This window comes from Periophthalmus magnuspinnatus, chromosome 23 (genome assembly GCF_009829125.3).
Source record: "Periophthalmus magnuspinnatus isolate fPerMag1 chromosome 23, fPerMag1.2.pri, whole genome shotgun sequence".
Classification (NCBI taxonomy): Eukaryota; Metazoa; Chordata; class Actinopteri; order Gobiiformes; family Gobiidae; genus Periophthalmus; species Periophthalmus magnuspinnatus.
In genome coordinates, this window is record NC_047148.1 from 11,027,100 (window position 1) to 11,042,759 (window position 15,660).

At 41.6% G+C, this 15,660-nt stretch overlaps 1 protein-coding gene across 1 annotated transcript in view; it reads left to right on the forward strand.

Annotated features, from left to right (window-relative positions):
* The window catches only part of pcloa (piccolo presynaptic cytomatrix protein a), a 41,170-nt gene that overhangs the window by 17,317 nt on the left and 8,193 nt on the right, over positions 1-15,660 (forward strand). The window contains exons 4-12 of the mRNA XM_055231905.1: positions 873-1,130; positions 3,467-7,436; positions 7,715-9,186; positions 9,750-11,823; positions 12,961-13,008; positions 13,740-13,819; positions 13,963-14,038; positions 14,250-14,375; positions 15,481-15,589. Coding sequence (XP_055087880.1) covers positions 873-1,130; positions 3,467-7,436; positions 7,715-9,186; positions 9,750-11,823; positions 12,961-13,008; positions 13,740-13,819; positions 13,963-14,038; positions 14,250-14,375; positions 15,481-15,589 — 8,213 coding nt within the window. The remainder of the gene's footprint in view (positions 1-872; positions 1,131-3,466; positions 7,437-7,714; positions 9,187-9,749; positions 11,824-12,960; positions 13,009-13,739; positions 13,820-13,962; positions 14,039-14,249; positions 14,376-15,480; positions 15,590-15,660) is intronic.

A 15,660-nucleotide genomic window follows, 5' to 3' on the forward strand; every position in this document is an offset into this window, starting at 1 on the left:
TTTAATCAATATTGCACCTTTAGACTATTTTTGGGGAAGCAATATATCACACAAAACGGATGTTCTAGTCTATTGTGTTATAATTTGATGATGAATTATAGCATCTTAATTAAATGTATTTCACAAATCTTGTATTCTCTTCTAACCCAGTTCAGTGTGCTCTGAGCATGTTTTGTCTGCTCAAGGCTCAACCCTCTGAGTCAGGCCATGGTGAAGCCCTGTGCCATTACCATGCATTATGCATACACATATCTCTGGAGTCCCATAGATGTAAAAGCCCCTTGAAATAGAAGAAGTTACAGTGTGTTTGGTCACAGTGACGTTTTTATGACGTAAATGTTGCTTTGTCCCAACCTTCCATTTTTATCATTAGCTTTTTTTTTTTTTTAGTAAACTGAAATTGCTTGCAATGTGTAATACAACCCATTGTTATATAGACAGTGCAACAAAATGCTAAAAGTGTTCAAATAGTTAATTAATACTTACCTACGCAATATTTATTTACTAAGCAAGAGGGTCCATCAACAACCTGTGGGAGATTGTGACCTACATGCAGTGTCTTCTTTTACAATGTGAAACAAAGTGTATGTCTCTACTCGATGTTTGCCATTTTCCAGCTTTTGAAAGCTTTTCAATATAAACCCAGATACACCTCCAAGATTGTTTAAAATTTTACTATACAACTACTTACACATGACATTTCCTTTTTTATGGTCTATTATGTTTGTGGACTTTAAGGTACATCATTCCAAGTAACTATTATATTTTAACACTGGTTGGGAGTTGGGATAAAATGACAAAAAATATGGACATCAAAGTTACTGTAACCTTTGAATGTAGTCTAACTTCTTTGTTGTTTTGTTCTCTTGCAGAAAGAATGGCTGTGTCTCAATTGTCAGACACAAAGAGCCAAGTCGGGCCAGCTGGGAGACGTGCCTCCTCCAGCCATGGGGTCTCCAAAGAAACAACCACCCGATCCTGCTCCCATTGCTCCCGCTTCTACTACCCCCCCAGCCCCTGCAGACCCCCCACCTGCTGCAGCCCCCACAACCACTGCTGCTCCTGCTTCTGTAGATAGCAAACCTGTAGTCGAACCAGCTGACCTGACCCCTGCAGCTCTTGACGCAAAGGTAGAAGATCCAGTCAGTCCCATACCTGCTAGCGTTACCGCTCCTCCTGATAGCATACCTCACCAGGAAATACCACAAGATCAAGCTGAGGACCATATTACAGGGAATGTCCCAGAAATTCCAGCTGTGATGCAGAAACTGAACAGCTTAGACAGAGAGGAGGGTGGCCCTAAACCTGAGACAAACACTGAACCTTGCTTACCCGTCAGTTTAGTAGCTGGGGATCAGGAAGACAAAAACACACTCATTCAATCTACCTCAGAGGAAAATGAGAAGCTAAATTTATTGATCAAAACAGAAATAGACAAAACAACAGCACTTTCTGAAACGCAGCCAAATGCTGACATTAGTCAGAGTGAGGCTCTAGCAGATAACCAAGAAGAAGTGTCACCAACCCAAGATGCGCTTTTAGATAAGACAGCAAAAACAGCAGCGGATCCTCAAGTTGTCCCACATGATTGTAATACTGCTATTGAAACCCAGGAAGCAGAAAATGCTCAGTCCACTCCAATAGATCAATGTCAACCAGAAGCTAATTGTGAAAATGTTATAAAGACTGAAAAGGGTTGTGACCCCCAGACTGAAATCATTACAGAAATAAAAACAGATGTAGAGCTTTACCTAGATAATACACAGCCTCCATCTTTAGGTCAAGCTGCAGCAGAAGTTAAGGATGCCAATTTGATAAATGCTGAACCTGGATGTCATCCCAAAATAGAAAATAATGCAGAAATAAAGCCTGGAGTTGAACCAATTATAGAGAATGAACAACAGTGCATTGAAATCAAAGGAATTGAGAGCATAGCTGAGCAAGCTCCAGCAACTGAACATCCTACAGAGAATATAGTCACTGAGGTAAAACCAGGGGAAGAAAATATTGTTGATGTGACACCTGGAAATAACAGTGCTGTGGAGGAGGATGTTGTTAAAATGGAAACTATCAAACAGAGTGCTATTGAGAGCCCTGTAGTTATGGATAAATCACATGATGGAAAGGCATTTGAGCAAGAGGAGGTAGTGGCAGAGAGGTCGACTGAGGTAAAGGTAGAAGAGGTAGTGGAGCTTTCAAAGGGAGAGCTAGGAGAGACTGTGATTAATGAAGAATTATGCACAAATTTGTCATTGACAAAAAGTGAAGATAATGCTCTTGTGTTAGAGGCATCAAACCAGGATGTAGCCCAAGCAAGTACAAATTTTGAGGAAAGGTTAGGAACATCTGAGCAAACTGGGTCATCTTATCTTAATGAGGAAGATGCTACAAATACTAAAGAGCCCTTGCCAAGTGAAGATAACATACAAGTTTCAGCTGTCACTTCAGAAGCTGTCAAAAGTGAAATTTCACAGGAAGATCCAGGACAGAGCAAGGCAAACAGTGCTGCAGAAATCAAACATGAAGTTAGCTGTGATCCTTCAGCTTTGACAGGAACTGATGAGAAACAAGTCGAGAAAGTTGCTGAGCAGAAAGTGTCAGTCACAGAACAGAAGACAGATTTTGGCGCAAATGTAGTCGAGTCACAACCTGTTGCAGAAAATCTTAAGATATCTATTTCAGACTCTGACACAGCGGGTGAGAAAGATGCCCCTGCAGAGTGTAAGATAGAGCACAGCACAATATCACAGGTTGAACAAAATCAAAGTATGTCTCAATTAGATTGTACATCTCCTATAGCAAAACCTGCCATCTCAAATTCAGTAGTTTGTAGCTCACTGGACAAAGGTAACCAGGAAGAGAAAACAGAAGAGTCCTCAGTAAAGCCTAGTGAAGAAGATACAGCTGAGGTGACTGTACTGTAGCACGTAGCATAATTACCATTTATAATAAGTGTGTTGCAAATTGTAAGAAATGCAATTATTTTATGGCATTCCCACAATCCAAAATGTATCATTTTGTTAAATTAAATTGTATACAGTGATCAAATCAGATTTCCATATTTGCACAGTGACAGTATTTTATCTTTTCAAAAATATGTCTAAAGGTATACTATGCAACTTTTCTAGAGACCTGCTTTTTTCCATTGAGATGTTATTGCTTTGCCTGAAATGTTCTAAAGTATGGTAGTAAACCAAATCAAGTTACACATCAGATCAGTGGAGAGGTGGCTCCACTCCTAGTAAGAATGCCTGCTTTTCAAGTTTTTTTTTTATTTTTTTTTTATCAATAATACACCTGTAATTGAATAACTGAAAGGTTTAATGCCATACTGGAGACAAGCATGTGGGAGTAGCCTGACCAAAACATTACATAGTGCATCTTTAAGAGGGTCCAGACAAAATGAGCATTTCACAGTTTATATGGCATTTTTATTGACACTTTCTTTTCTTTTTTTTTTACACAGGTGGAAACAGCAGAGAAGGCTTCTACAGAGAAGGCACCTATGACTAAGGAAGGCACCCCTACAAGCTTATCAGACCTTACCAAACTGGAGAACACTGTCCTTCCCATTCTTGAAGCACAACCAAAGCCAGAAGAGCAAACAAGCGTAGACACTCCCAAAACAAGACGTAAACTAGAGGTTCTACCTATTATGCCCGACTCACCAAGTTCTGAGGAGGAACGAGAAATCCCAGAGCAAAATGTCAAAGTAACAGAAAAGAAGAAGCTCTTGGTGCCTATGGACATTAGGGGCGACTCTCTAGAGGACAGCAGTGAGAGCATTGGAAAGGAGAGCCCCATGTCAGGAGATGATGAGGATTTTATCAGAAAACAAATCATTGAAATGAGTGAGAATGAGGATGCTTCTCCTACAGACGAGGAAAATCTTATTCGACAAAAGATCAAAGAGCAAGAAAAGAAAAGTGAAAATTTAGAAAAGAGTGCATCAGGGAGAGCCCGACGTCTTACTAAAAAAGCTACTATAAGCCCTGATGAAGAGGAGAAGCATTTAGAGGAGGAATTGAGTAAGACAGCTGAAGAGAGCAAAGAATCTAAACAAGAAGAGTCTAAACAAGAAGAAAGTGGCACAGCAGTACGCATATTTCAAACTATGGAGCTTAATGCACCAAGTATGAGAATAGCCACAACTGAAGGGGAGGTAGAGATGGAGTGCCTCACAGACTCACCAGATGATAGGTCCAAAGGGGAGGGGTCATCCAGTTTGCATGCATCCAGTTTCACCCCAGGGACATCTCCAACATCCATGTCCTCATTTGACGAAGACAGTGACAGCAGCAGCCCCAGTAATATGTCTACTGGTGAAGGTAAACAACAAAGAAAGGCTAAGCACAGACAACCAGGACAGTTACCAACTATTGAAGACTCCTCTGAGGAAGAAGAGTTGCGTGAGGAAGAGGAGTTACTCAGGGAACAAGAGAAGCAGAAGGGCACAGGAAAAAAGTCCAAAAAAGACAAAGAGGATAAAAGCAGGAGACGGGAACGGTCAAAAACTCCACCAAGTAACCTATCGCCAATTGAGGATGCATCACCAACTGAGGAACTAAGGCAGGAGGCTGAAATGGAAGAGATAAGGCGGTCTTCTTGTTCTGATTTCTCCCCCAGTCTTGAGTCCGATACTGAAGGTTTTGAAATTCATGCTTCAAAAATTGCAGCAGTTCAAAAATCATATAAACTCCCGGTATCTGGTGACTCTCTAAGTGAAGTTAAAACACAAAAGAAACCGCTCAAATCTGCAGATGAGGCCTATGAGGAGATCATGTTGAGAGCTAAGTCTCCAACCACTGAGAAAGATGACAACCAACCAGAGAAAGAAGCACTTTATGGAGGAATGCTAATTGAAGATTACGCCTATACTTCTCTTATTGACAATTCAACAAATGAGAGAGAAGAACCTGAAAAAATTGTCGTCCCAACTCAACCCAAAAAGCTGAGGTCTCCAGATGAGGTCTATGAAGACATGTTAAAGAAACGTAAAGAATTCCAAAAGCTTGAGGAAGAGTATCAAAAACTGCAACCAAAACAAGATCAAGCAAATCCAACTCCTGAAATTGTATTGCAGCCTGCTGAGAATATCAACAAACCCACTACGGTAACAATAGGCACAGATGGAAAGCCCTTGTTGGATGCTGATACTGCCTATGAGGAGCTAATGAAAAAAGTACTAACTCCAGGAACAAGTCCGACCCAACAAGACCAAGATGTGGGAACTACTACACCTAAAAGAGCACTTCACCCCATCCCAGACTTAAAAGTGACTCAGTGTTCATCCGGGGAGCTGTCTTCAGACGATGAGAGTTTTTATAAGAAAGAGGAGGAGCCAGAAACACCTGAACCTCCACCAGTCAGTGAGTCTAGCCCAGTGTCTCCCCCAGAACCATCTGAAATTACAGTTACAATGGCTCAAGCTGCAGTAGATTTATCTTCAATATCAAGGGCCACCCCTATGATGGGTAGTGTAGTGCCCTTACCCACAGTCCCTCAATATACTCCTGGTGTTCAGAGTGTAGTGACAACTGCCCCACCTGTGCCCCCCAAACCACATGCCTTGCGAAGGGGCAATTCTCAGGACAGTGCCGATATGCCTATTGCTCCTCCCCCTACCCCACCAAAACCAAATGTGTTCCCAAGAAAAGCACCAGTTCCTCTGCCACCTCAGGCGTCGACATCTCCAGTAAAGTCAGACGGTCCAATTGCAATGACTGCAGTTCAAGGATCTCCCACAAGACAGCCAACAGTTACACCAACATACAAAGCTCATGTACCTCCACCTGTTCCTCCTAAACCATGCATACCTCCTGGAATGAGTGAAGGACCAAGAGCAGCACCTGGTGTCAAACCACCAATTGCACCAAAACCAGGATCACAACCAACTTCGCCAGCTCATGTCCCTCATCCTCCAAGACCTACAATGCTACCCACTGGCCCTGCAGAAATAGCTCTTAATCTGAGCCCCACCTCTGAGCAAAAGCAATTTCAACCATTGCCAAAGTCCCCCCCATCTCCTAGATATGCCAGTAATCTTCGAGACACCTATGTGGTTATAACACTGCCATCTCAGCCAAGCTCTCCAGTAGAAACCATCTCAACCCAAGCACCTTCTAGTCCAGGTCCAGCATCTCCATCATGCCAAGCGCCACCACAAAGTTTTTCCCAGCCACAAGCACAACAACAGGCCTACACACCACAAGAGGTTCCACCTCAACCGGCAAGAGTACCCTTAGCTTACACACGAGTCACTGAATCCATTGAAAGTCAAGAGATCTCTAGCCCAGAGAAGCATGTATCAAGTTCATGTCATATAATAGAGGCTATATCTGCTTCAGCTCAGCCACCTGTGGTAACTCCAAATCTGATCTCCCAAGTTGTTACCACTGAAGTCCAAAGAACCACAGTCTCAGTTGTTCACGAAAGGGCAGCCCCACCAGTGCCAGCTCCGAGAGCTAATGGTGTCCCCCTCGATAAGTCTAAACCACAGATACCCCCACAGACAGCTCCGGCTGTGCAACCTTGTGAAGTTGTGGATTTAAGAACAATGAAAGTTGATCAACAATCAACCATGAATGGTGTTGACCTGTCCGCTGGCCCTGACTCAAGACGCCAATCCTATGTAACGGATGCTAGTCGTCAAAACAGTGCTGTTCAATCTCCTGTTGTCAACCTCAGCGCAGAATCTTCCACTGTTTCCATAGTGACAGACAGCATCACCATTGTCACTTGTGCTGCCACGATTCAGAGATGGGACAATGCAGACACCACAACAACCTCCTCAGTGCCCCTTCAACTGACAAAGAACAAATCCTTCGAACCTATTTCTCAAATTATCTATCGCCCTGTTGATTCACAGCCCCCTGTTCAGGCTGGGACAGAAATTCCAATAAATCTGTCAGTTGGATCAGGTGCAGGGACATACCAGAGTGCTCCTGTAACTACAGTACCCCCATGTGCTTCAAGTTGTGCAGCCAATGGACTCACTACAGGCACAGCGACAGTGGCAGGAGCTGTTGACCTCAGCACAACTAAACCATTCAACACAGTGGTGTCAGTGGATGGGGCCTCCTCCGAAGTGGTCACCTCAGTAATCACAGATGATGATGGCAAACCGGTGGATTTAACTGCAGGGAAACGAGCTGTGTGCTGTGATGTTGTGTATAATCTCCCATTTGCAGGAAGTTGTACGAGTCAGCAGCCCACCACCCCCCTACCTGAAGATCGCTTTGGATATCGTGATGACCATTACCAGTATGACCGAACCCCATATGGAATGAGAGGGTTTGGAGGAATTAAACCTTCAATGTCAGACACCAACCTGGCAGAGGCTGGGCTCTTCTTTTATAAGAGTAAGAATAGTTACAACTTCAATGGCACTACCGATGGTGCTGTAGATCTTACTTCAGCCAAAATTTCCGATGCAGGTCAGTGCAATGATATTACAGACCTCTCTCTTAAATGTCATTTCGAAATGCTGCCACTCATCTATGGTTAAAATGACATTCTTATTAATTTTGCATGGACATTTAACTTTTTTATATTATATTTTTGCATGTATCTGCATGCAGTGACTGTCATCTTTTGTATGGTTGCATTCACCATTTTTTTATTTCAATTTTTGTTTTTCAAATTTTTGGCATGGTTTGCTCCAATATCAAATAATTCAGCATTGTTTTCAAATTATATTTTTGACTTTTAACAGGTGAAGCTGTTGACTACTCCAAAAAAGGAATGTATGCAGGCATGACAATACCACCATACTCTGATGCAAGAGCCACAAGCGCAGTTGGTACAGTTCTAACTGGAACAACTAATGTTCTCAGGTCATCAAATGGAATAGTCTATTCCTCTGTGGGATCCCCTTCCCCTTCCACGTATGCCATTACTACTCAGCCGGGGTCAATATTTAGCACTACCTATAACAACCAATCTGGTATGCATACAAGTGACACGATGCCTTCACTCTCCAACCTCCAGAATATGCCACTAACAAGATCACACAGTTTCCTCTCTACCATATCCACAACAGATGCAGAGGCACCACTTAATCTCGAGCTGTCCAGAGCAGGTACCACAGGCTTAGAGAGTATCACCACACCATCATTGTCTCTGGACACTTATACTGATGCATCCCTAGAGGCCATTGCTGCCTCTCTAGAAGCTCTGTCCTCCCCCATGGTTGCTGGAGATGGACAGTATCACGCAGAGCGAGAAAGACTTGAGATGGAGAAACTCAAACAACAACGTCTGGCTGAGGAACTGGAAAAGGAACGTCAGGAGATTCAACGCTTCAGGGAACACGAACAGCTCCTGGTGCAGAAAGAACTGGAGGAGTTGCAGGCCATGAAACAACAGATTTTGAATCAGCAAGAGGAGGAACGGCAAGCTCATCTGCTTATGCAAAAAGAGACGTATGCCCAGCAGCAGCAGCAACTAGAACAAATTCAGAGGCTTCAAGAGCAGCTTCGTATGCAGCTAGAGGAGCAAAAGCTTAGACAGATGTATCCAAGTGATGTTACTGGTCATGGTGTACAGGAAGCAGTAGTTCTGGGGCCAGATGGCACAGTGCTAGCTCGTAAGATTACAGACAGTGGATGTCAGACAGATGAAGAAGATGAGACAATTAGCAATGCATACACAGCAAGAAAGAAGAAAAATGCTAAAAAGAGTGTGGATAGCTGTGTGCAGACAGATGATGAGGATCAAGAAGAATGGGAGGAGAACAGGAATCGCAGGCCGCGCACTGCCAGAGGAGATAGGAGTTCACAGTCAGAGGTATCTCACCAAGTCCACACTGAAATCTCTATACAAACTGATACAGAAGGCAATATTAGAATGGAATCCAGATTGGAGTTGTCTGACTCTGAGCGAACCTCACCAAAGAAACGTCCCTCTCCATTAGAAATAGGCCAGTCTGCAAACCTCAAAGCTGACCCCTCCACTCTGCAACCCCCCAAATCCCCCAAAGTGCTGTACTCTCCTATATCCCCCTGCATATCCCCTAGCAAAAATCCCGAGTTTGTATCCTATGAGAAATCCCTGGGTGGTACAAGCCCCCAAAAACTTAGTCCAAGGGGAAAATCCATGCAGAGATCCTTGTCTGATCCTAAGCCCATGAGTCCCACAGCAGAGGAGAGGGCAACATCTGGCACCCAGTATGGTGATAGCTATTCTGTGAGTAATGCAATTACCCCATTTAATCCTGCAATGCTTTTCCTGACCAGAGGACTTCTTTTCTTTCTTTCTTTCTTATAAGTTGAAACAATTAACAATTGAAAAGAAATATTCAGAATCTTGTTGATATATTGTTTGGCTAATAAATTCCACCTTATATAATATATTTTCAAAATATACATAAATAAATTAAAAAAATATATAAAAATGAAATACTGCATTGATCAAAAAAACAAAAAAAGTTGTCAGCTTAACTTTTACTGGGATTTGCCAAGGGTAAAAAGGGCATAAAACTAAATGAAAAAGAAGTCATCTGAATGCAGTATGCATTTATATTTTTGATGCCTTTTGATTTGGCCTAATACTAACAGCAATACTAATATTGTTATTTTAATACTACCACTTATACTAACAAAATAATAATACTAACGCAAATTTTACCTCCTCCCTTTAATCTTTACTTTCCATTTCTGGAAGTTTCCATTCTAATTCTATTAAAAAATATGATATAAAATCCATACATTTATTGAGTCATAAACCTAATTGTTATTTCTTTTCTGCAGAACAAAGCCAGCACCCCCACAGGCACTCAGAAGAAGGTGAAGAGAACACTGCCTAACCCTCCATCAGAGGAGGAGTCCACAACAACCACTGCCACCACTACCACTGGACAGACAGCATACAGCACTAACTCAGCAAGGAGACGTATGTGCCGCAACTCAAATATGGCGCGGGCCAAAATCCTCCAAGATATTGACAGAGAATTAGACATGGTGGAGCGAGAATCTTCCAAACTTCGTAAACGCCAAGCTGAGTTAGATGAAGAGGAGAAAGAGATTGATGCTAAGCTTAGGTACCTAGAAATGGGCATCAATCGAAGAAAGGATGCTCTACTAAAGGAAAGGGATAAGAGGGAGAGGGCATATTTACAAAGTGTTGCTGACGAACGTGACTACATGTCAGACAGCGAAGTTAGCCATATACGTGAGACTAGAAGTGTCATTGGTGCAGTGGAGGATGAAGAAATTGAAGTACATGGTTTAGAACGTCCCAGAACTGCCCCTCAGTCTGAGCTGGATGATTTTGGTAACACTCAAACCAAAGGTGACTATGATAAATACTCTCAGTATCCATATTCACAAAGCCAATACCAGTCCCTCTACCAGACACCTCAGTCATACCAGTCCCCTTCTATATACTCCTCTGTGCCATCGCTAACTAGCTCCCAACAGCAAAGCTACCATCAAATGTTGCTCCTCCAGCAGAAAGCCGCTCGACAGGCTGCCCTCCTCTCTGAACTTGATGCCACTAAATATGACGTTATTAGCCGGCAGCCTGATCCCACCTCATCAGCTTACCTAGGGGTCAAATATGACAAATATGGCAACCATCTGGACCTCAGAGCCCTCGATGTGGGAAGTATAGCGAGCACTCCCATGTCAGCTGTATCAGATTCCTATTACCCAGATGTGGATCACCATACACCTCGTAGTTACATGCTATTAGAAGAAGCTGCAGAAATAGCTAAGGGGTCCACTGGTCTGTCGTCATCTTATAGTCTGGCAGAGAGAGAACTTGCTAAAGCTGAAAAGTTGCTTAGAAGGAGTGCAGCCGATTTGGGGTCAACAGATTATCTGGGTTCAACCTCCAGGCTACACACATATGGTAAAACCCCTGATGAGGAAGATACAATGGAGGAACCCTATGAGCTAAAACTTCTTAAACAGCAACTAAAGCAGGAGTTCAGAAGAAGTACAGGTGGCACTGAAAGCCTTGAACAGTTAACTGGTCTGTCCCAGCATTATTATACTCCCACCACTGGTCTATCCAGTTACTCCCAACGACAATATCCCAAAACAGACAAGTATAGCATCAGCAGGTTAACTCTGGAGAAGCAAGCAGCCAAACAACTCCCAGCATCTATGCTGTATCAAAAACACAAGACACCACTGATAGATCCTAAGATACCTTCAAAATATTCTTCTATAGGTGACAGAGGGCTAGAGTCAGAGTATACTAGTTATATAGGCTCCAGTGGCTCACCTAGAACGAGTCGACTCATGCAGGACGAGATAACATTTGGTCTTAGGAAGAACATTACAGAGCAACAAAAGTACTTGGGGTCTAACCTTGGAGCTAATCTAGCTGGATCTTTAAACCTAGGTCAGAGCTTAGGTTTAGACTCTGCCTATCCTAGCGGTAGCCGCTCAAGACCTCCATCCAGACCTACATCTTGCTATGGGCTTGACCTATCAATCAAAAGAGACCCATCAAGTTCTTCTCTGAGACTTAAAGGGGATGGCGAATCAGGCGATGGTTCCAGTTATCAAACACCATCTGGCCGCACCAAACCTACCAGCCTTCCCATAGTACAGAGTGGACGCGGAAGGATACCAATAGTAGCCCAGAATTCAGAAGAAGAGAGTCCACTTAGCCCCGTGGGACAGCCAATGGGGATGGCCCGAGCATCCGCTGGACCCCTCCCACCCATCTCAGCTGACTCCAGGGACCAGTTTGGGTCATGCCTGTCCCTACAAGACCCCCAACAGCAGCAGCAGTATATCAGGGAGGAGCCCACTAGGGGGAGGGGCTCTGTGCTCCTGGATGATCTTCAGGGCACCATGTCAGATAGTGAAGGTAAAGTTTTCCTATTAGTGTTTGTTTTGCATGCACAGATTTCTAAGGGATTAGTTATTTCTGTATTTGCACTTAGTAACAGTTTGCTTTAAAGTGTGTATGTCTCATGTCTAAATTGTGAATACAGTAAGACTTACTACTGTAAGTCTTACTTTTATTAACTTTGACTAAACATTTAATTTCTCTTTAAATTTTATTTCCCAATACTATTTATTTAGTTTTGCATGTAAAGTCTATTTTTACTTCTTATTTTATAGATTTTATGATTAAAATTTAAGATTTGCTCAGCGTTACTTTAATTTAAAATAACAGCATGATTAGAATGTTATTTCTAAGTGCCTCCAATTACAGCAAAAAAATGTAATAGATTTAATAAAACATATTTATTAATAGTAATTATTGTGTTCTCAAGATAAATATTGTAAATATCATATCAACAGAAGAATTGTACTCCCTTCCCTCGTCACTGTGTTGTGTGTAATAAATCTTACTTTTTCCATCTGCATGCAGTTTGTCATTTTCATTTTGCATGTTTTTTTTTTTTTTATCGTTTTTTTTTCTTTTTCTCTTCTACTGTTAAATTTTCTATTGAATTGGGTTGTGTTCTCATTAGACATGCTGGTTATGTCCTGGGCTCATACACTTATTACACAATTAAGCTAATGTAGTTCAAAACCAAGTCAGTCATATTCTTTTATCTAGTTTTGCTATACTTATTATATTCCAGTTTATTTCAGTTTGTCATCTCTCACATATAAAAATTACGATAAATCAGCATCTTACTGTTGTAGCACAAAAATGTATGTCACAGGAGGCTTAATGGCCTAATGGTGTCCAATTTGTAATCAATGTGCCTTGGGCCTTTTTATTCAAGCCTTGTGTGACATACATTTTTGTGCTATGACCGTAAAAGGCTGATCTTACATTTTAATATTTGCTTATCCTACAGAAGCACGTGATTTTACACTTAAAGAATCTATTGATGTACTCATCTTACTTGTCTTAATGAAAATGACATTATTGAATCATTTTGTATTTTTTTATGTGTTTCTGTGCAGTGGTCTAAGTTACTCAGACCTACACTGAAATTAGTTACTACATTTAAATAAATAATACAACAATGTTCCTTTATTTCAGCATTAGGTGAACATCCAATGACTGTGAACAGTGGCGACTCAACCCAGGGTAGGGTATTGGTTATTCCATAGGCTTGTAATAACTAACACATTAACTTGCAAGCCTAATACTAATTTGATTGAACAACCTGTCAGTCAAGTGTTGGGCACTTTGACATAAAAAGGGCAACAGTGGCTCAGTGGTTAGAGTGTTGGTCCCCCAACCCGAAGGTCGGAGGATCAAGTCCCGCTCGGACCAAGTTCTGTCGTTGTGTCCTTAGGCAAGACAGTTCACCCACATTGCCTAGTATGAAAGTGGTGTGTGCTCGAATGATAGGTGGTGGTCGGAGGGGGCGATGGTGCAGATTGGCAGCCTTGCTTCCGTCAGTCTGCCCCAGGGCAGCAGTGGCTACAATAGTAGCTTACCATCACCAAGTGTGGAAATGAATGAATAATGACTTTTTAGTGTAGCGCTTTGACTGTAAAGCGCATTACAAGTGTAAGCCATTATTTTAAATGTTGAATAGTACAGGAATTATAGCAGCAGTATGCTTGCATCATATAGAAACATCCATATGATAAAACTATGTTGTAAATATTTACATTGATTATATCCACTGATACTATCACTAATCTTAATTATCTACTAACCATGCTACCAATACTAATCATGCAGGTGATTACTTACTGTTTCCAACACTTCATCTTTCCGCTTTGTTCTAAATACAAATTGGTTTCTATTATAAAACACTATAGTAATTTGAACTGGTCATAAAGAAGTGGGTCTTTTTGTCTCCTAAGCATATCACCTCAGACGAGAAGAAACAGACTGGTTTGAGAAACCTCGAGATGGACGACCAGATGGATTGGATAAGAGACAGGTGAAACACTATACTTACTGTATGCAGGCCTACTGTAAATGCATACAGTGCACATGGAGCTCAGCCAGCTCTTCCTGTGATTCTTGCCCATTTATTTATCTACACTTAACCCAGTGCCTCTGTCTATTGTGTATGTACCACAGGGAAAAGGCTCCTATTACCCCTTCCCTCACCTCAGGGTTAAACTGCAGAGGGATCCCAAGGACCGCACTGTCTCAGGTAATACACTGCATAATAAGGCAGTGTAAAAAAAATGTTGAAATATGAAGGAAATTTCTATATGAGCCACACACTATATTAATGATGCATAGGTGTGTTTAATTGTGTATGCATCAAATATAAGTGGCAGTTGAAATTCTGCACCATTACAATTACTGTTGCATGGGTTTCACATACTGTTTAAAACATTGTCATTATTACTTCTTTCAAGGAAATGGTCTGGGTATCCGTATAGTTGGAGGTAAAGAAGTTCCTAATAGTAATGGGGACATTGGAGCATATGTTGCTAAAGTGTTACCGGGTGGAGCAGCAGAACAAACTGGAAAAATTCTTGAAGGTAAGCTCTTTCAGAAAAATAAGCTAAAGCAAACCTAGAGCCCAGACTCATATGTTGAAAAAACATACTGTTTTATAACTTCCCAAATGCTCAGGCTGCTATTTTTGAGTGTTGGAACTGTAGTAGCTGAAAAAAGGAATTTAAAGTAGGTCCTGATTAAATTATTAGCCCTGTGCAGAGACAATCATGACTCACTTTAGGCTATAAATACTAGTGTAAAAAACAGACAAAAGACTCGAGTTGAACAGTTAGACAGGAATATTGACAGAGATTAGTAGAATTATTGATTTCACACCATATAATCGAGAATGGTCAATAGTCTGTTCCCAAAAATGGTGTTGTTAAAAGATGTGAGTTTTTTGTCACCGTAAAAAGTGTAGACTGGGCTTGTGGGTTGTGATAAATCTATCAAGACATGGAGTACAATTAATTCTATGAAAGTATTTTTTAATATAAAATTATGATATTATAATGCATTTAAATGAGTAAAATACAGCACAATTGAAGTCTAATATCTGTTTTGAACAATAACTGATGATTTTAAACTATCCGGGGCTAGTAGACATCTGTGGTGTTGGTAGCTGTGAGGACATGTGAGCCAGGACATGACAACAGTTCTGTCATTAACACTGAACAGAACGACTGCAGAGCTCATTGTACGGTCCCTCAACTGTGTGAAGCAACCATGGCAGCTCACACAAAAGCTAAAGATAGAGGCTATAATTTTTAGTTTTTAAAAATGCTGCATATTTCCTGTTCCCCACGTCTTCAGTTCGAGAGTATCGCCACAAACACAGGAACCTGCTCATGAGCTGCTTCAGACCGTGTAAGTCCTGCTATAGGGTGTACCTAATGGTATACAGTAGTGGGTTTGCTGTGTGCCTGTGGATCTATTTTTCGCCTATCGAATTCAACCTTTTTCTGTCCCCTCTGGTCAACAAGCTATTTTTTGGCCATGGGCTTATTGTGTCTTTTACTCTCTGTTGTATGCTTCTCTGGATTGCAATGACTATTAGTAATAAGTACATTTTTTGCAAACCGGACTCCATATACTAGCATGTCAATTGCTATTGCATTCACATTTAACAATTTATTCTGTTTTCAGGAATGCAAGTCCTGGAGTGGAATGGTGTGTTCCTGACGGGAAAAACCTACGAAGAGGTACAAGGGCTTGTTGGTCAGCCATGTAATGAGGCGGAAGTGTGTGTAAGACTGTGAGTAGAAACGTTTAGAATTTGATTTTAGATTTTGCCAGTGCTATTTGCTTTTGTATTGAGCTTACTTT